The sequence below is a fragment of the Vidua chalybeata genome, chromosome 4 (genome assembly GCF_026979565.1).
Source record: "Vidua chalybeata isolate OUT-0048 chromosome 4, bVidCha1 merged haplotype, whole genome shotgun sequence".
Lineage (NCBI taxonomy): Eukaryota > Metazoa > Chordata > Aves > Passeriformes > Viduidae > Vidua > Vidua chalybeata.
Window position 1 is genome coordinate 19,606,789 of NC_071533.1, and position 21,764 is coordinate 19,628,552.

General features: G+C 38.2%; 1 protein-coding gene across 1 annotated transcript in view; it reads left to right on the forward strand.

The window, feature by feature from the left end:
• Positions 1-21,764, forward strand: part of MMRN1 (multimerin 1) — a 42,642-nt gene that overhangs the window by 12,582 nt on the left and 8,296 nt on the right. Inside the window, exons 2-6 of the mRNA XM_053941317.1 lie at positions 1,166-1,285; positions 3,423-3,529; positions 8,700-8,798; positions 13,031-13,204; positions 17,714-19,693. Of these exons, the coding sequence (XP_053797292.1) occupies positions 1,166-1,285; positions 3,423-3,529; positions 8,700-8,798; positions 13,031-13,204; positions 17,714-19,693 (2,480 nt within the window). The remainder of the gene's footprint in view (positions 1-1,165; positions 1,286-3,422; positions 3,530-8,699; positions 8,799-13,030; positions 13,205-17,713; positions 19,694-21,764) is intronic.

The following is a 21,764-nucleotide window of genomic DNA, read 5'->3' on the forward strand; positions in this document are numbered from 1 at the left end:
ACTTCTGCAATTCTTCAAGTTGAGGTTTTTTTACTGCATAAAATGATTTTGTAAAATTCGATATAACCCTGCCATCTCCCTATTTACTTACTTCCCCCCCTAGTTAATGAATACAGTACCTATTACAGATTAATGTGGGATTGTGTTGATAAACTGCTTCTTGAAGAAGCAAACTAGCCTTTCATCTCTCTGATTTAATGCCTTATTTATTTATAACAGGATCTGTCTTCTTACTATGTAATAGATTGCCTCCCCCTCACCCCATATCTTTTGGTGAGTGACCTTGCCTAAAGCCTCTGAAAATCACACATTTATCTACCTGCTTCTGATTTAAGGAATACCAATGTATCTCTGTGGCACAATTTCCCTGTACAAATCTGTCCCGAGCCATTATTCACATTATAGTTTTGACTTAATTGTATTCTCCATTGTAGCCAAGTTTCAAAATCTGATTTAACAGCTTGCAACCTCCTTAGAAACCTTTCTTGCAACCTCCTTAGAAACCTTTTCAAAAAAAAACAAAAAAAAACCAGCAAACCACCTCTTGCACTCACCAGCTCTGGCCCCCCTGTGCTGCAGTGATCTAGAGTTTGATCTTTTTGTATGTGACTGCCTTTTCTGGATGGGCATCCAGAGGCACAAGTGTGGAGCCATGGCATGTGTTTGCTGTGTGTGGCTTTGATCTCACAGTGCACTGGCAAACAACGTCTACCTGTACTCACAGTATTGCTGGGGCAAGGGAGAAATACTAGAAAGGCTATCCATGAAGTGAGAGCTGTGGATGATTAAAAACCTCTCTGAAAAATCCTTTGAATTTTGGATAAACAGATTCTGTAGTCTAAAAAGTAGGTGTATTTTAAGACCTGTTATTACTGCAGTCTAGAAGAGCTTCTTTGTTCTTGGAGTGCCACAGATGTTTACAAATTAAAATACAGATTTGCAATATGGTTATATGACGAGATGGAGAAATTATCTGTTTTCTTTGCTGAAGCACAAAGACTAATTGCCCAAGACAACAATGGCAGTTCGAGTGAAACAAACTTGATTTTTGTAACTTAGTCCTATTTGTAAATTATGGGTTTAACTTTCACAATTAAGTATCATAGATTGTATGGGGAGAAATGTTATTTGTACTTTTAATCATTTTACCTTCTCTGTTTTACAGAAACTGGTGTGCTTATGTCCATAGCAGACTCATACCTACAGTTGTGGTGGACAACCTGGAAACCTTCTCATCAGGCAGAGCAAAGCCTTGCACTTGGCAAATTGGATCCTGTGCTCAGAGGTATGGAGAACTAGGAAGAAAGAGTACTTTCAAGAACTTTAATTACAACCAAACACACCATAAATATGAATATAACTTGAAAAATTAGAAGGGAAACAAGAAGGGAGCATGCCCTCACTCTTGCACCTTCCAGTCAGTTCCAAGTCTTCAAGTCAAAGAGAGGTGCATAAGTACAAATCTTTAAAGCATGTGCAGGGAAGAAAATCCTTTCTGTGCAGTTTTCCATGCTTGTGCTCTGCTGAAGCAAAAGACTTCCCCTGAGAGGCATAAATATTTTTGTTATTATCTCTCTGTTTAGTGCTTATTTCTGGCACAGCTTTGGTCAGGCAGTGAACCTAGACAAGTAATTGGCCTGGATGGAACTTGTCAATAATACCTCTGTTAAACATTCAGGTTGTCCTGTGTGCTTTGGGTGCCTCATTGTATTCTCTAAATGTTAGATTTCAGTCATAAGTGAAATTGAATTTTAATGCATGAATTTGGAAAATGGCAAAATGAAACAGCACCAACAAAATGGAGATTGTAGTGTATTTTTCCCTTGAAAAATTTTAAAAGCCTTTTAAAAGCCAGTTTGACTGTTATGAGGATTGTCCTCTAGATAGTATGGCAGAACACACTTAAAGCTTTGAGTTGAAACTGTGAATAAAGCTTCTTTAGCATTTGGTGACTCTGAAATATAGTCAACTGCATGGCAAAAATGTAGAGTGGACCCTGTGGTTGAAATGTTGCCAGTTTTGTTATTTTGGTTTTATTTTTTTTCCTAATTCAATTGCTTTAGGTTCTTGTGCTGCTCCTATAAATAATTTCTGAATTTCATGAATTTGAGTCTTGTTTACATGGGGTTTTTTTTAACATGGATTATTTTTGAAATTGCTATTCCTGATTAACTCCTTTTACAGACACTTCATTTTTGAGTGGTTTTAGGAATGGATTATGCTAATGCATAATAAGGTGTTTTTAAGAAAGTGTTTTAATAAGAATAAGGTGTTTTTATCATAAGGCCATCCATACAGCAAAATAACCAGGAAGTCTCTTGAATTCAGATCATCTTAATCTTTATTGAGTTCTTGCTGCTGAAAAAGCCATTTCTTAGAGCCAAAGCTGGCTGGGGACACATGCAAATCTTCTGCCAGCTGCTATGTGAATTTTAATATATAAAATATTACATCCCTTGGGAAAGGGTGACAACATTAGCTGGAATGTAAAATACGGTGGCATTTTTTAATGCATTGGGAGGATATTTTTTGTTTTTGTCTCTTTCTGGAATGATTTATACAGGGATTGTGTAAAAAACAATTCAGTAACTGTTTTTTATCATTGCATTTTCTGAGATTTTAGGTGTCCTTCGTATTAGTGCTTATAACTTGTAACAGTGTGATATTATTTTTATTTGAACTTTGTATTTAACATCTTAAAAGGGCAAGGAGAGTTGCTATAGTTTATTCTGCATGCCCTACTGCAACATGTTCATTCTAAGCTGACTTCTCTGTGATGTTAAGAAACCTAGGAGAAGTGATGGGGTAGCCAGAACATGCAGAATCTGTTGGAACACAGAAATAATATTACTGCTTCCTCTGCAGTTGCATGCTGTAAAAGTAATAACTGAGGTCTCACAATTACATAGAAAGGCCTTCCTTTCCCTGATATCCAGAGTGGAATTTTTCACACTTTATTGGATTAATGTTTGTATAATCTTGGTTACAATAATCAGAAGGGAAGGTTTCCAGTGTGCTGAGTGTGTACTGATGTGGTGTAAATTTATTGTGAATGCATTTTTCTACCAATCTCAAAGAAAAGTGGTATATGAAAATCTTTACGGCTCCCTTTTTTCAGTTTAGTAGTTATTAATTTTAAGGTCTTCCATAAAAGATTGTAATATTTGAATCCTGAGTAAGATATTCTGGGAAGAAATCTAAATAGACATCAGGTTACTTTAAAATTCATGCAGTTAATCTGGAGGTTGCAATGTTAAAGCTGTGATTGCTAATGAAACATCAAATCCTGGTTAGAATTCACTTTGAATTTCAAGCAGTAATAAAAGGATATGACAAGTGAGATAATGTAATGAAGTTATGCAGGTATCTTACAGCTCCTCTTGGGTTACCTAAAATAGATTTAAATTGTTCTCATTTCACAGGTCCCAGACAACAACACACCAGGCTTACAGAATCAAACATAAAATAGTGACATCACTGGAGTGGAAGTGCTGTCCTGGGTACAGTGGGCAACACTGCCAATCCAAAGGTGGGTAGAGTTGTAAGGGTCTGAACTATTCACTTCAGCAAAAGAAAACAATGCAAGTTTGATCTGTGAGCAAATGGCTCTGTTGAAAACAAATGCAGTGCTTTCTGTTAAATTCAAAACCAGAAAAAATGCACAGGAATCTAAAATGCTTTGGGATGTTGACTCTTCCCTCTACATGAATTTCCAGAGCATCTAAATGGAATGTCTTTTCTGCTCTTGCACTCTAAATAAAACTCGTAAAATTTCCAGCCATATTTTATTTTGCTAAAATAAGGAGTTTGCATTCAGTGTGTCTCTACTTTTGACCTTTTAGTTATTGAGAATTGCAGTGCTGGGGGAATTAAATCCAGGTCCTCTATTGAATACTTGCTGTAATATTCCTCTAGAGCAGTGTTACTCTTTTGCCTTTTGGTTTCAGGCTCTGAGAATATATTTTGTTTACGATAAAATAATGTATCAACTTTTTTTTAGTTCTCTGAATTTTGTAGTTCTTCTGCTGTTCATTTCAACAGTGACTGAATTTTTCTAGGTATTACGCATGATCCCTGTATAATTGTGCCCTTTTTTACCTCTGCCCTGGTGATCAAACACGTGGGATCATACTGTAATTTTACATCTGTATAAAAGCTCTTTCTTTGCTGCTGGCCTTAAGCAAGCAGTCCTTGAAAAATTAGATATGGCATCAGCTTACAGGTTTTAAATGAATGAATATTGCAAGAAAGGCTATTAGATGTGATAGGAAATTCAATCAGCAGTGGTAAAGTAAAGGGCTGTGATTAAAAATTAATGTAGAGGAATGAAGAAAAATCACTATTGTTCACATCCAGGAGGGAAATTTCAGTGCCAAAGAGCCAGAACCTTGGCAGGCACAAAATTCTCCTCCATAGCAGTGTGGAGCCAGATATTAACAGTTATAACAGAGCACAGTCAGTCAGCAAGGCTGTCCAGTGAGCATGGATCAAGTGTTTTAAATGTTTCCTTTCAGAAAAGAGCAAACATTAGCAAAAATAAATTAAAAAAATGTAAAGGGTAGCATTGAAGGGGGAGGTCACAGCTGACAAAATTGAAATGGCATCAAAATAACAGGCAAACATTGATCAGGAAGAAAATCTGTATAACTCAATTTGTAGTGGCATCTATGTAAAAAATAAGAATAAAGGAAAGTGCTGTGAAGTGTTACAGGAGTGGGTGTTACATCTCCTGGGTTCTATTTTCAAACCTCTTCTGGCTTGCTGAATAACTTGGGGAAGCCACTTATAATCTGCATAACCAAGTTTACCCATCTAGAAAATTGAGATGACACTTATCTCACAGGGGCACTGGGATATTTAATTAATTAATCCTTGTAGAAGTGCCTAAAGAGATTGGCATGAAAGGTGTTATGTCACAGAAGCTTTTCTTTCTTACTTCTGGAATCCTGCCTCCCATGAGGAGCAGACCACCAGCACAAGCCTGCCTGTATTATTCAATTCCCATGAAGGGACGTGGGCTAATGAACTTGAACAGCCAGGAGTCCAATAGCCTTGTCTTCCTGTGCTCCACAACAGCAGGGGAAAGGCATTGAAAGTGCTGAGTGGGGCTCTCCCGATTCACTGAGCCTCCCACTTGGCCTCTCTGTTGTTCAACAACAGAATTGTTACTGAAGGGTTTCTGTGCCAAGGGAACTGGGGTGTTCTGACAATCCTGGAAAGGCACTGTTAGTGTGATGTGGGTTGCTTGTAGCAAATGCTGATTTAAAATTCCTTCTGATTTAGCTTCTGCCTGACAGAGTGAAGTCATATGTATCTATTTCAGTCTGATAGTCTAGGCAGGAGAAACCACTTACCACTACCTGATAACTATTACCAAACATCTCAAAGTGTTATTCGGTAGCCCTGTTGTAACTGCTTGGCTACAGATGCTTCTCAAGGTAGTAAAGTAGTGAGAGAGATGGAAGTGATGCGTTCAGATCACTATTTGTAACCTTACCTTTCTTGTGGCAACACATGACCAAATTGGCTAAGACATGGATCCTATTCCAGCATGGACAATGCAATTTTTAAAGAAAATTTATAAGTGTGAAAAAATGTGGATGTAATTTTTATAAGTCTAACGAGAAAAGTCAATATGGACAATTCAACAATTAAAGCATCATCATTTTGATCTCAGAATATCAAATCCTTAACTGGGAGCAAAACCACTAAAACAAAAGGACACTTAAAGTCGGAGTTGTAGACTTCATGACGTGTCGCTTTTGTTAAACACAGCTTTATTTTAAATCCGTGTGTGTAGTAAAGGAATGCCTATTCCCCCATGCGCATTCGGAACACCGAATTCTATGGTTTAGAGCCAGCAGCCGGCTCTGCCACAGCCGCTGTCAGCACGAAATTCCCTGGAGTGGCAGTGATGCCGTTTCTCCAGCAGATGGCCGCACGATGTCCCATCCTCTGCGTGCGGGGAGCGGCACGCAGAAAAGGTGGGAATTCGCCTTGAAACACAGGAAACGGGAGGAAACTATTTAACCCCCTCTCTGGGAAACGCCTTCAGCCACTCCTGCTTCATCAAAGATAAATTGAGTCTAAAAGACGCAATCTTTTTTTTTTTTTTTTTTTTTTTTAATAGTCCCTGAAATGATTTTGAGTGCTATGTTTAAAAATACATGGGACAATAAATTATACATCTAGGCCAATATATTGGATGATAGACACCTAATGTTAAATATCTATATGCATTACCTGTTTTTCTGATACAACTGGAAGGACTCATTGCTCAGGATTTCGTATTGCTGCTTTTTTTGTTTTGTTTGTGGTGCTTTATTATTGTAAATGGCACCTTTAAGGTGGGTCTAGGTGTCTCATTTGAATTTCTTTTTTTTTTTTTTTTCCTTTGTTTAAACTGAGCATGGCATGTCTAATTTTTAAAAGGTCTCAAATGTAAGTAATTTTATGGCTATTTCTACCCTAAAGAGTATGTGTATTAGGTTTTTGGTCTGGTGCTCCCATCACACCTGCTGTTATCCAGCATCTACAATGGGAGATCTCAGTTGGGGGAATAAGGGGTACATAAATGTAATCACCATATGATGTCTTGGAGTGATTCCTTTGGAAAAGGCCTGAGCACTGCTGGAAGAATGATGTAGGAGAAGCTATATTGCCAGTGACTCCTCTGAATTTGTTTCACAAATGAAAAGCTTGAATTTCTAATGCTACTTGCCAAGTACCTTTCCTGTACCACGGTGAAATGCGATAAGTGTACAATATGTGACTATCTGTGGGTGAGGCTGGTGTGTGTGTGCATCGCTGGCTCCAGTCCTTGCTGCTGTCAAAGGCAGTGCAGTGCACTTTGGGCTTGCTCCATGGCTGGTTTGCTCTGACAGAGATCTCTGTGTGCTTGGTCTCACAGCCATTATGTTACCTGAACAATTTTAAAGCATTAGTAAAACAGGAACACGGGGAGAAATATGTGTCCTTGGAAACTTGGAGTGAATAAAACTGTAAGGGTTTGGGTATTCTAGAATGTGGGGCAATTGGTTTATTAAGGAGGATGAAAGATAAGGTGGATAGTATATATATGTTAAAAAGTGGCATCTGTAGCACCAACAGTGTCAGTGAATGCATTTAGAGCAACGGAAAGACCAGTGAATAAAAGGCCATTGATTAGCTGGTCTTTATCACAGGCAAGTATCTGACTCCCTTGTCATAGATTGTATCGCCACAACACCACCTGATAAATTCTATATAATGAGTTGGGCTGACCGCAAGAATTTAGCTTCTGTCAAAAACCATGCCACAGAAAGATAACAGAAGCTGTTGAAATTATAACCATTTGAGTATTTTGTATTTCTCATGAGGCAATTTCAAAAGAATCTATCAAACTATTGGTCCATATGATAATTTCCTCTGAGTTCCTATCCTAATTTTTAAAGCATCCTTAATTTACAACTTAAACACCTTATGTTGTCCTAATTGTGGTCTATTTATCTTCAAATGAACTATATGAAACATGGAATTTCTTGACTCTGCATTTTAATATGTTTCCCTGGAAACTTGAATTATGGCTAAACTGGATTTTAATATTTGAAGTGTAAAATAATGTCACCATACCCAAGTTATTCTCCTTGTACTGTACTAAAGACTGGAAATTGCATTAGTGCCACATAAGTGGCATTCCTTAGATATGCTCCTCCAGGAAGATTGACTTAAAAATGTTCCACAAACTGAGCGAGTATATAAAAATTTATATAAATTTGCACTAGTAAATGTATTATCTAATTTGTACATATTTTGTTTTTCAAAAAAGTAAAATAAAACAACATCATTAAGCCTGATGGCTAGAGAATGTATGTCAGGAATATGGAAATCTCAGTTCTGTTCCCAGCTATCTGATCAGTTCATTACTTTTTGTGAGTAAAGGCACTTAACTTTCTGGGCCTCAGTTTCTGCAGCTGTGATATTGAATTAATAATGTTAGTCTAGCTATTTGCAAATTACTTTTGGATCTTTTGGGCTGAAATCACCAGAGAAAATATTTACAAAATTGCCACCTCTGTAAAGTTTTTTTATATGTATATATGTATAAAATTTCTGACCAGTCAGAAATGTCAGATGACATTTTTTGGGACTTAGAATTTGATTATGTTTTGAAATTGTTTTTGTTTTTTAGGTGCTGCAAAAATGTAGTATCACCATTGCCTTTAGTAGTAAGATTTCCATGGTTGAAGACCTGTGTAATCTGTAAAAAATAACAAAACAAAACCAAACAAACAAAACCCAACCCAAAAATCAGTTTCAACAAACCTGTTTAATTTTGTAACCATTAGAAACCCCTAATTAATTTTACAGCTGACAATCTCTGTATTGTCTTTATACTGCTGTTTTATATAGTTCTAAAATATTCCTCTAGAATTTTTAGACCTGGGCATTTAAAAATTATGTTCATTATACAGCATGATATATTAATGTTTTAATATTAACACCAGCCTCTGCCACTCTTCAGAAATCTTTTATAAAGCCAGTCACCAACTTCAGCAATGTGGTCCCACACTACATGTACCAGGTAAGAGTCACTGCAGATGATTAGGCTTTGGTACAGCTGGTACAGAATAAAGAAAAAAATTGTTGTGCAGTCATCCCAATTATCCTATTCTGTGATTCACTCACATCCTTTACTTTCCTTTATCTCCCTTCTCTAGCTCAAGAACCGCAATCAGTTATACACAGAAACCAGGCTGAAAGCAGCAGAACTGTTGGTGAGAAGACACCAGGAGCTCTGCAAGACCCCAGTGGGCCAGGTCAGTTGTTAAAATTGCTCTCACCTTTACCCAGTCACTGAGATCACTGCAAAAACGATTTGAGGAAAACCTCTGCCTACTGAAGGGACCTGAATCCAATGTCAATTTCTATCAGTCATGGTGCAGTAGTTTGCTCTTCTGATAAAGATGGGCAGAAGATACTGAATTTAAATGTACCAGCAGGTTAGAAATAACAGAGGGGTTTGTGCCTAAATTAAAACCAGGGAAGTATTTGGTATGGAAATATTTAAATTATTATCTCATTGAATACAATAAAATAATTAACAGAAGGAGAAAAAAGAAAGTTAAAGGAAAAAAAACAAAGCCAAAAACCCAGCCCAAATACAGAAGTAGTACAGACTAGCATTGCACATAGAAGAAAATGTAATGAAGTTATTGACTATCTGAATAAGTGATTATTGCTACGTATTTTCTTACAAATATTGGTTCTTTATTCAAAATCAGTACAAAGATGTTTCAAACCTTAACAAGGGTAGCTCAGGCATGTTTTAAGCCACTATGTCTAGGATGATCAAATAACCAAGAAACATAGCGAGAGTTTAAACATTTATGCCAGAGATGCTTGAGAGTATTTCTTAATGCCTTATACATTTGCTCATTATTGTGTTTACTTTATATACTCTGGATATTATGTTTTTGGAATATAATGTCAGTGTTGTCTTACAGAAGTATGTACAGAAAAATGAGAATTGTTAAGAGCTGGTCAGTAACAAAAAAGATTTATTTTTTGAGAACCTATAGAGAACCTATGTTAGATGACTGCTGTGTGAAAAGCTTCTCCATGTTTTGGTTGCTGATTGCTGGAAGCTGTGTTCTGGGAGAAATCCTGTGATGTTTGCCATTTTAGGAGGTGTCACCACACTGTCGGCTACACTTGCTGTGACATGAATGGTGGCCATTTCTCATGGGGATAAAACCTCATTGCCCCAGTGTCTTGGGGTCAGGTCAGAGGTGAAGTCTGGGGCTCCAAGGGCAGCGAGTGTCCTAGTTGATGGCAGCTTTTTCTTGGAGAAATTCTGCAATGTTCACAATTTTTGGAGGCAGCAAGTGACTTTGGCCATGTCTGCCTGGTCTCAGTTGGTGGCCCTTTTCTATTTTCATGTACTTTTCATGCTGAGGAGCCAAAAATTGGCCATGATGTAAAGGAGTGTTTAATGGAAGTATATTCCTTGAACTTTTTTACTACCTTCCTTTTGAATCTATTGATGCTTATTTTTGTCTACACTGGCTTTTTGTATAACCATCATCTATTCTACGCTGTGGTGTTGTTGTCACTCATCTATTGGCCTATATCCAGAAACATTCTCCTGAAGCAAATAAATAAGTCGGGTTATATTCTCAGGTTTGTGTTTTACAGTTTTAAATACGTTCTTTTGGGCTGTAATGCATGCTGAGAGAACAGGATGTCATAATTAAGATTGCTGCAGAGATTTATGGAGATTTTACACATACATGTGCTTATATGCGTGTATGTGCTTTATTTTAGATCTTAACAGACAGGAGAAAAAAGAGAGGGAAAGATTGAATCTGGCATGGAGATTTAGAGTGGTATTTTTGAAAGGGATTTAGGCTGTTGTACCTTGGTGATACTGTGTGAGCAACCAAGTCTCTCAGGGCTGGAGGGAGGCGGATGTTTAGTAAAGCAGACAGGGCCTATTATGAAAAAGTGAGCTTGATCAATAGAGCACTGAGACATGCCACTTCTATTGGTAGGAATTATACTCTGAGAAATAAATCTGAACTTGGAATCTCTAACCTCCATGTTAATTGCCTTTCAAATTATTTTTAAATCAAATTGGGTCAGTCTACAAAGAGTGATATACCTGTTCTGGCTGTCAACCTTGCGAACACAGCCTGGGGCCAGGCCTGACTGCTCTGGTCTGTCATTCCATCCGCAGCTGCTATGGCTCTACAAGTCAGGTTCTGCTCCCAGCTCCCATGTTGCAGCTGTACCACTTTCAGGCATAAAATCTCACTTTCAGGTTCATCTAACTTCTCTTCCTCCCTCAGTGGGGACTGATAGAAACCAAGCTTCAAAAAAACATTACACCCTGCAGGTTAGTTATCAGTTTGGGTGACTGTGTGTGAGCCGCTAATGAATTCAAATCCCTGTCTCATAGTAACAATTCAAGCACAAGTGTCCAGACCTGTTAAGTCTCTCATAAAGCTGTATTATGAAGACAAAGGTCTATCAATGGCGTGTCTTTGCAGTGCCAGTCGGAAGAATTGCCAGTCTAAACGAGGTGGTTAAGTTAGAAATAATTTAGTGTCTGTGTAAATAGATACCTTGGGCAGAGAACACATTTGGAGACCCTAAAATCCTAACCTAAAAAAGCCTTACTCTCCAGGCTCTTAATATTATGGCATTTACAAGCAACATGACTCTACAGGAGAGCATTCTCATGAGTGTTGGCCTGCTTCATCTGCATCTGTACCTGCGGCTTTTGTTCGCTGCAGCCTCGGGCAGCTGAGAAGCCCGGCTAGCACTGCCCCTTGTGAGACTGCAGCTGCCTCATGCATGGACGCTCTGGGGCTAAGGTGCTTGCCTCCCTGCTGGTGCTGAGCGCTCCGGTGTGGGTACACAGCTTTCATAGCCTTACACTGAGAAGGAAGCAAAGGGATGAGAGAGGCACACTTTGCGGACCTGAGAACTTTTGTTCCCTGCGTGGTCGCAGCGATGGCGTGAGTAACTGTCCCCAGGTCGGCGGGAGGACAAAATGGACAATGAAAGCATTGGGTTAAATAGGGGGCAGGTGGACAGGGGCGGAAATCCCCCTTGCCCAATAGGGACAGACAACAGGGGAGTGACATAGAACATAACAACCCATGGGAACATAACAGAGGTGGGTACAGTGTTCTGGGACAAATAGCATTGCAAAGGTGGGGTGATTGATACAGAACTTTCAAGAAGAATCAGGGAGTGGCTATGAGATTGACATGTAAGAGCTCCTGTGGTAAGTGACTCGGGGCAAACAATTGTGGGGGAAGATAGGGGTACAGGGGACCGACCTAACTAACATTTATTAAATTCTCTAACTGAACCAACCCCGCATACAACATGTACCTATCTTTACATACCAGAATTTTAAAGAATACAAATCATCAGAACAATATGCCCTTTTTCATATAACTTGCTTGGGGTTTTTGGAGCCTTTGGACCCCTGTACTTGATTTCTGATTAGAACTGTTTGCTGCCATAGGAATAGACACTGGTGTGGTAATGAAAAGTGACAAAGGATCAACAGCAATACTGTAAACTTACAGTTATAAATATTTATGAAATGCTAAAGAATCTCATCCATAGCAGTTTAAGTCATAATATAGCTCAGATCATTTGGGATAATCTATCATATGCCTAACACAGGTATTTAGGCTGAATTGTTGAAGGAGATTTTCTAGCTTTGCTTACAGGAATTCAAACATCTAATTTTGTCAGCATCTTCTGAAAATCCCAGACTAAGTTTGATACCTGTCAAACTCAAATGGCTGGCTGAAGTCATGTGGAGTCCTAATTTTCAACATCAAGGCATTCTTCACCATTACCTATCTTAAAAGCATCCATCTAGGCCTTTTTATTCCTGAGGGGACTACAAGTGTCAAGAGCAATTTGGGCAGGTTTTAAAACAAACTTGACTTTGTAGATTCAGCTTCTATTTTTAATAATAGACTAATCATTATTCCAAAGTAATTTATCTATTAGCTGTTTTTTTGCCTTGGTGCTGTGTTGAACAAGTCTTTATTTTGACCCTAACAATGGAAAAATAATGTATTCCTTCAGACACAAGCCTTGAAAATGCATGAAGTTGTGTTATAAATGGTGAGTAAAAATGTATGCTTTTGTGATTGTGTTAAAGGAGATGGCCTAAATGAGAGTTAACTGAATACCCTGTAGGGTGCTAGGTGGAGGAAGAATGGCATTATGTTGATTTAAAAAAGCTAACCATTCAGAATACTCTTGTAGAATCATAAATACTTTATAATGGATACATATGCTTCAGTAATTAGTAACCGCTGTGCTGCTGAATCTCACTAATACATGATACATGACAAAAAATCAAGATGATTCATTCAAAACTAAAAATTCAGAAAATTTTCACCCCACTTTTAGCTAATATCTCTCAGTTAATTATACTTTCTTCTATTTATTCACTAAACGATGTTTAACAATACTTGTTTTGGGCTTTTTTTTCTCATTTTGTTTCCTGACCAAGCACTTTTTCAAAAAATGAACGAGAAGATTAGCAGTCAGGAGATGAAACTGACTTTTCTACAGAAGAAGGTTGACAGCATTGCTGCTGCGATGAATGATGTGAGCAAGATGCTTTCTTCTCTGGAAGGCAAAATCAATGAAGATAAGGGCAGAGACTTCCAGTCTTTTCTAAAAGGTAAGAAAAATAAATTAATGTAATCACTCACCCTGTTAGAGGTGCCAGGGAAAAAAAAGGCTAAAAATCTTCATAGATTGTTCTATTCTATTACTCAACACTTGTTGGGAGAACTCATTTTTAAAATTTCATTTCATAAGAGAGGAATTTGTTTATTTCAACATTCACTATGGTGTCTTTCATAATGACGAAAAATTTATATTCTTGGGTGTTTCATCATCTACATGGCAGCTTAAGCCACTACCAAGGTGTTTTCATTTACTTAGAGCATCTGCAAATATACTTATGTCTGTTTTTGTTTATCTGGCAGCTGCTAAAAGATATAATGTTTGTCTTGCTACCAAGTCTAACCAATCTTCTTTAATATATAATTCACACACACAGGGCAAACTGTAAGAAATTATGTAGTGGTTTATAGTACAGCAAACATTCTGCTGAATAATTTGTCCCTGATTGTATTAGGCTGTCTTTGATAAATACCTGAACTCATATTCAGTATATGAGAAAGACACAGCTAGAGATCAGGAGCTTGGGCAGTTCCTCACCAGCAGTATTATGCATCCATTTGTTGTGAATCCTGCAGCAAGATCTGTGTGTTACCCAGCTGAAAGTGCTGTTTAACAAGCAGATTCAGACTTCAGATTTCATTTCCTCAATGTGCAATATTTTTCTCATTTTTCAGGAATATTGCCCAAACCATATTTTACACTTAAGAATCCAGACAACTTTTCTACTATTTAAAAATAGAACAGAGGTTCTGGAGCTCCTTACATTGACATAAAACTGAACAAAACAATATGTGGTTTTGTATCTCCCTCAGATTTACCAAGTTGGGTCCCATTTTTTGTATTTTCAGTCCTCTGTCTCCCGAGCTGTTCCAGCAACATGCTAGATGGCTCTCTTGTATGCAAGTTCATTCCATCTCTTGATTGGCGACCCGCTTTCACCTCTCCACATATTGCTAGATGGCATTCTTGACCTTTGGGTGCACATCTAATCTGTCTTTTAATATTTTCTATTTCCCTTCTGCTTTCTGCTCATTCTTTTTTTTTTTTTTTCTATTTCTCTTGTTCTAGCTGTCATTTTCATGCTAGTCTAAGAGGTGTTTTTTAGCATCCTGTGTTTCTGCTTTGGCACTCCCTGTGTTTCAGGGTTTAAGTCTTAATAAAAATCTGCTGTCCAAAACCCTCCTTCTTTGAAAATGCGCTTCTAGCCTTTATTGGTTTTACCTGTAATCCTGTAATGTTTTATATTATACCTGCTCAGAAAAAATCTCCAGCTGATGTCCTTCTTTTTGATTGATCTTCTCAATTGATCTCCTAATGAAGGAAATATAGCACCAATGAAAATGATGCTATCAACCACATTCTTTGGCTCTAATTATGAGCATTCCAACACAGATTAATCTTGGCTTCTACATAGGTAAACAGCAGGAATGAGGAAAGGAGGGCACAAAGAAAAGGTTATTGTGTCCATTGGCTTCTGTGTGCAATGACAGATGGCAACTGCAGTTTCTGTCCAGGAAATATCAGTCAGTTGCAAATGCATAAACAGCATACTAAAGTAGCTGGACCTGAAAGGATCTCCCATACTATCCACTGTAACACTGGACAATTCTACCTTGCTACAAATTACTCTTAGAAGCTCACCTGAAGGAAAAGACAACTTTCCCAGTACCACTGCCATTCTGAAGCAATCTGCTTTTGAAGCACAGTTAAGTCTGTAGTTGCTTTATGCTATTCAGGCATTTTCCTTCTTCACCTAGTTTTCCAGTTTCTTCCTCTGGTGCCAGGTCCTTTTCTCACACTCCATACATCACCTTTTTTCTTATCACAGAAGTTTTAATGTTCTACCCAGCTTTGTATCAGGGTTTGTGAGGAGCGAGGTCTGATTCTGTGACAAAACAACTCAATACAGTTTAAAAAGTCTTTAATTCTTGGTTTCATCTATGACTTCAGTGACACAAACATGTCATCTGCTGATAGAGGGCAACACTCACTGGAGTAACTGATATGCACCTCTGTTTAGTTAATAAAACCTGTTGTACATTTTAAAAATTGCTTTCAGTACTCAGGTAGCTGTTACTTAGGGAAAATAACTTTGTGTTCTTTTTAATATAAAAAACTCTGCTTCCTTCCTGCTATTATTTTCTTCCTTCTCTAACTCCATATTTAATACATACCTTTCCTCTTTATTATTAAAATGTACACTCCTTTCAAAATTAACTCAATAATGGAGTGTTAATCACTTCCAAGTCAGAAATGTCATTTGCAGATGCATATATAACCTCAATTCAGTCTCCTGTGTATATAAATTTATTTTGCACATTATTCTTCAAATAATTGAAACTGCAAAGAGAGTATATGTTGACACAGAGTAATAACACCCTTTGGTTTTCAGCCAGAAGCTAAAATAAAAATTTATCATCTCATTAAAAGTGCAAGAGATCTTTAACATTCACTGGTAGTTTGGACCTTTCTATTTCAAAATGAGCAACAGAGAAATCGAGTTACATCCATGAGTGCACACATGTATTTGCAGCTCAAGCTTAACAATATACTCAGTTGTCACCAAGTTTGGGTCAGGTCTTTGTGTGCACAAGTGTGCTCCCACAGCCCCTGCTGCACTTTGCTTATGAGCCAGCCAGTTGTCCTAGCCAGAAAGCAGGGTAGAGATAAATCCAAAGCTGTCTGGTTTAGCAGGCTTTACACTCCCCTGGTAAAGGGAACACCTGAAAACCAGAGCTGAGCTCCATACTACATTCACTGTCCAACTGCATGGGGCTGGAATAGCAGAGAGTGAGGCTGGCACCTTCTTGGCTGTCACAGAAAGAAAAGGTCGATACAGACCCTCTGGAATGCCTCTCATAGATGAATGGTCTGTTATCAAGATTTGTTGCTGAGATGAACAAATTCAATGGATTCCTCACAGAAAGTTTAGAGTAACCCTGGTTCTTTCTACAGCCATTAAATTTTTCTTCACAGCTCATTGTGTCTCTTGGAGCACAGAATACTTTTCACCATCAGAAAGTAACCTGACCAAATCATCCTTTGGAATGGTTTTTCTACATGTCAGTTTTTAAACTTGGCTCATATCTTGGCTTTTCCTCTCAGCTGCCAGGACACCTTTATTCTCAGATATTTCAGTGTGCACATACATGTGCCTATTCATGTACATGCATCTGACTAGTCATTGACTTGCTCTTTAGGTAGTTAAAAGGAAGATAATAAAGGTAATCTCAGTATTATCACTGTTGTTTATTATACTTTATGTAAAATTGCTAGGACATTTGGGACCTCAGGTGACAATAATGGAGTTTAATTCTTAGGAAACTCGTGCTAGATTTCTTATGTGGGTCTTTCCTGGGCTAGTAAACTTGTACAGCAAATGCTGTACTGCATTTGCTGAGAATGTGCCTTCAAATAAGTTTTGAAGACATGCATCAGTGTTTTAGAGATGAAGAAATATATTCCAGGTTGTAGAACTAATTGAGAATAAAATGGAAAAAGGAAACAGATAATTTCTGCCTTTATCAATACAGTTTTAATCACAGAACCTGTGGTCATTGGGGCATTGTAGAGGTTGAAGAGTTTAATCATTATATCACAGTTTGGCTGCAAATGTTCATAGGGTTTATGAAAATTGTGCAAAGAATGCTTCAGTGTTTTAGTTGGACAGAGAAGCTACCTTTGAAGAATAAATTAAATTCCTTCTATTTTCACACCAGAGCAGAACTACTGCTCTAATTGATTGAAATATGTTATGCAGAACTCTGTTATGCCTGTCTTGACCTCTCTAAGGCTATATGGGAAACATATTTTCACAGAATTCACACATTCACTTCTGCCTAGTGCTTTTCAGGATCAGAATTCCTAGGAGCTATTTAAGGAGTTGTAGTATGCAAGACTTAAGTTTCTACCTTTAAAATGCCTGCATCTTGCATCAGTTGTTGTATTACTAACTTTAGCTATTCAACAAGGTTGTTTTTCTTTCTCACAATAGTGCATCATCACAGTAGTTGCATCATCACCTAGTACATGCAATACAGTAGGAAGGTAATCATCTCTGCTTTCATTTCTTGACCATAATCTTGTAAAGCAGATTATTTTTTTTGCCTTACTTTCCTAGTGGAGAAAGGACACATCATTTTTTATGAGCAAGCCACAAAAGCACACAGATCTCTCCCTTTCAGTGCTCAGAAACAGCTTAGGGAAGAGGTCAAAGCTGGTACTACATGTAGAGTTGTAGTTTGTCCTTTCAAAATACTAGTAAAAGTCCCACTGATTTCAGCTGAAACAGGGATGAATCCTCAAACACTATAGCTCTTTATAAACTCTGAGCATCCTCTACCTTCTTCAGAATACATTTTACTCTATATCTGGGTAAATTGGGGCAGGGATGTGTGTTTCACCTCTGTGCAGTGCTGAGTTGACTCAAATTGTGGGAAAAACTTAGATGTTACTAACACGGTTGATTTGATTGTTTCCATATTTCTCCTTTCCCCCAAAGGTCTCAAATCCAGAAGTATCAATGACTTAATTAAAGATGTAGTTGGAGAACACTTTCAAGTATTTCAAGGTGAAATGCAAGAGAGCGTGGCTCAAATTTTCAAGACCATGTCTAGCATGTCAGGTGACCTTGAAAATACGAAAGAACTAATCAAGCATCTGAATGAAACCCAAAATAAATTTGCTCAGGAGAAAGATAGTGGGCCAACAGAGCTTGACATGCTGGAGCTGAAGAGTCATCTGGTGCAGATGAGAGAGGAATTGGCCCTCACTTGTGAGAAGCCTGTGAAAGCTTTACAAGAAAAGCAGAAGTCCTTGGAAGTTAACTTGGAGCATCAACAGTCAGTAAGTGTAATTTATTATCAATCTTTAAATAGGACCCTTAGTGAAATGAAAGATGCTCATGAACAACTGTTATCAGCTGAACAGTCTTCAAGACAAAACCTCCCCTCTGCAGATCAAGTCATGGAGTACAATGTTACAGAGTACATGATCGCACTGCATGAGAAAGTAAAGAGACAAGGCATGATGGTGCTGGAGATCTATGATGACTTAAGAGTGCAAGATAGCAAGATCAGCAATCTCAGTGTTGCGCTGGAAATTCAGAGAGACTCTGTTTCGGGGGTCTGTGATGACGTGTTGTCAGAGAGCAGGACAGATTTCCAAGCACAGCTGGCAGCAGTCCAAGAGAGTGTGATTGTTCTAAACAAGAGCCTCTCTGATGTGCTTCTTCCATTGGGCAATAAGATGGACAGAATGAATGAGCAAATTAATGATTTGTGCTATGATATGGAGATCCTACAACCCTTGATTGAACAAGGGGTACCTTTTAGTCTAACTTCAGAGTATGAGCAACAAATCCAAGCTAAAGAATTGAAAGAGAAACTTGAGAACCTCACTGTTATCATTGACGGAATGAGTTCTGCAATGAAGGAACTTTTCAAAACTCAGGAAGGACTTAAAAATGAATCTCAGGCTTATCAGGAACTGTTTGAGAGTCGTGTTAATGAATGCTCCATGGAAATAGAGGATGGATTAAACAAGACCATGATAGTAGTAAACAATGCTATTGATTCTATTCAAGATAATTATGTACTGAAAGACATGCTACATGCTCTAAGAAATGAGACTGAAGTTTGCTGTGGCAGAGGTGAGGAACTCAACAGCCTCCTGGCTTTTATTCCCCAGTTCCAACAGTTGAATAAATCCCTTCAGTCACTGCTTTATAACAAGAGATACAAAATTAATTCACAAGTAGCACCATCCCTTTCTGATCTTCCCTACACGGAGTCTGACAAAAGTATCCTCCACAATTTCAGTAGAGTTTTCTCTATTTTAAATGATACGTCATCAAAAGTGGAAAAGCAGCAGCAAGATATCAACCGCCTGGAAGAAAAATTATTTGACTCTGTGGAGGGTTCAAAGGACCATGAGGTTCGCCTTCTGAATATAGAGTCAAACATTTCCAAGTTTTTGGCAACTAACTGTGGCTCATTAAAAACTACCAAAGCTGCCTCAACAGAGAAAGAACACATGGTCTCACTTCAGCTCCAGGCACTGAGTTCCAGGATCAAGGCCCTGGAAGCCAAGTCGATCCGTTTCTCAAACGTCATTCCACTTGTGAATAAGACTGCTCACGAGGCCTGGGGGCTGTGCCAAGACACCAACAAGAGCATCCAGAAAGTGAACACAAGCATACCTGTGCTAAGTAAATTGGCTCAGCCAGATATCCCCCTGCTGCATAGAGGCCTCAAGGAGCTCATTGAATCTGTGCTTGAAGTAAAAGCAGGGACTATTTTGACAAATTTAACCCAACATGTTGACATATCAATGGTAAATGCAATGAACAATATCACCAAACTTCAGAAGCAGCCAAAACCAGTTATAAAGAAACCCTCTCCAGCAAAAAAAGTGGCAGGAAATGCTACCATGAGCCTGGCAAGCCGAAGCCAGAGAAACACGGATAATGCAATAGATCCAGGTAATGTGTTTTACTCTACTAAAAATCAAAGTATATTTTATAAAGGTTATGTAACCATTGTGATGAACTGGGTGGCAGAACTTGACTGAGAATAAAAAATCTAAAGATGGCTGTAAAGAGTGTTTCAGAGGATCCTGAGATTAGTCTCTTGCTTACAATAGAATTTATTTTGCTTATGAGATTTTGCACTCAATTTAACTAAATAGATCCCCATCTGATCAGTTTAAGATATATATACGTGCACACACACTCAACTGAGAACCTGACCTTTGAAAAGTTACAGTTTTGACAAAATCTAAAGAACAAGAATTTTATGCCTGCATCTCAATTTGCAATTTCAGTAGAACAAAATGTATGCAAGCTGGGAGAGAAATATGGAGTTGCATCAGTACTTTGCAGTGTCAGCAGGGATGAAAGGTATCAAAAACCTGAAGCAAGTGAACAAAAATTACTGTAATGAGGCATTTGCTGGCTCCTTCAGGACTTCATTGAGAAGTGCAGTGACAGCAGTGTGTTCCTGAAAAAGCAGGAATCCAGCCAATAAAGTAAATTTGTCTCCAGTCCACCTGGAGAGCAGCTCAGCTAAGCAGGAGTTGCCATTCTTAAAAAGGAAATTTTGAGTGTGATCTGCTTCTGAACTTAAATTCAAATGCCATCATGTGAAATGAGTTATGAATGAATTCAGAGAAGTACAAACTCTTGAGCTGTGACTTCTGCAGTCATACTTGAGTGAAAATCACAAGAACAAGATGTTTTGTGGAAATAGAATTTCTGGCACAATACAGAAAATGAAGAGTGGATGAGTTGACTTGCAATACTGAGATGATTCTAATTCACATTAAAATTAAGGTTTCTTAATAACAGAGTCATGTCCAGGTACTCTTGAAGATCCAGACTTGAATATTTTCTGTAAAATGCTCTTAAACTTTATAAAATTTCTAAACCAATATTACAAGCAGATATAGAGATAGTAAGAGCTATTACTCTTGTTCATGTTCTAAGGCCATGGGCAATTTCCTTTTTACTTTCTATGCTTTTTTCCTTCCTTTCCACTTTAGTTGTTCATCTCTTCCCATCCTAGGGAAAGTATTTCTCAATGATCAATGGAAAGGATCCTTTTTAAAGCCATAATCCCATGAGCAGCTTGGTTTCTGATGAAAGCCATCCCCATTGAAGGATTTCAGTCCTTGGTTATCTATTCAGTTAGCGAGAGGACACAGCTACTAAAGGAGGCAATCACACTTAAAAATGCACAAAGTAATTTGAATATTTTGCTATTCAAAATTGCAATTCTTCCTTAGTCATTTTTGGTTTATGTCTGTTACTGGCACTGCACAGGATGGAAATTCAAAATCTTTGTTCAAAATTGAAATTAAGAGAAAATGAGAGTTATCTTTGATCCTTCCCACGCCATGTACTTTTCTGGAAAGTACCACTAGTGCTACCTGCCTGGAGCACAGGAAGGTGCCACCTGCTCTGGTTTTCACTTCATATTGATGAATTAATATCTTTCCCATTTATTATTTATACTCAATTTTAACAAATAACTTGCTTGATAGCATTGGATAAACTCATGTCATGGTTTGACACTGGCGCAATGCCAGCACCTCCATGAAAATGCACCTTCCCTAAATAAATGCTGTGAGATGTTATCAGGGACAGAGCAGAGTAGGCTCAAGCTTAATAACAAAGGAAAAAAACTTTATTAAACTACTACTAATACAGAAAACACATAAACTAAATCTAGGATGAAGACTTTTTAAAACCACCCCTCCTCCTCTCAATTCCAAACACACCCAGCCATGAAACATCACCCGGGATTCTTGATCAAATTACCACCCTTCAGGTAATCTATGCTTAAACTATCAAGGGAGAGAGAAGTCTCTCTTGCACCACAGGCCCCCCAGGAAACACAGCTGCCCCACTGTGTTTCCCTGTCACACATGGCAACTGCCCGGAAGAAAAATCTGCCAGTGTGACACTCTCCATTCTATGTCACAGTGCTCTCACCACCGTGCATGGACAGACTGCTCATAGGGCTCTTTTAAGGATGTTTTGCCATGGACCTAAA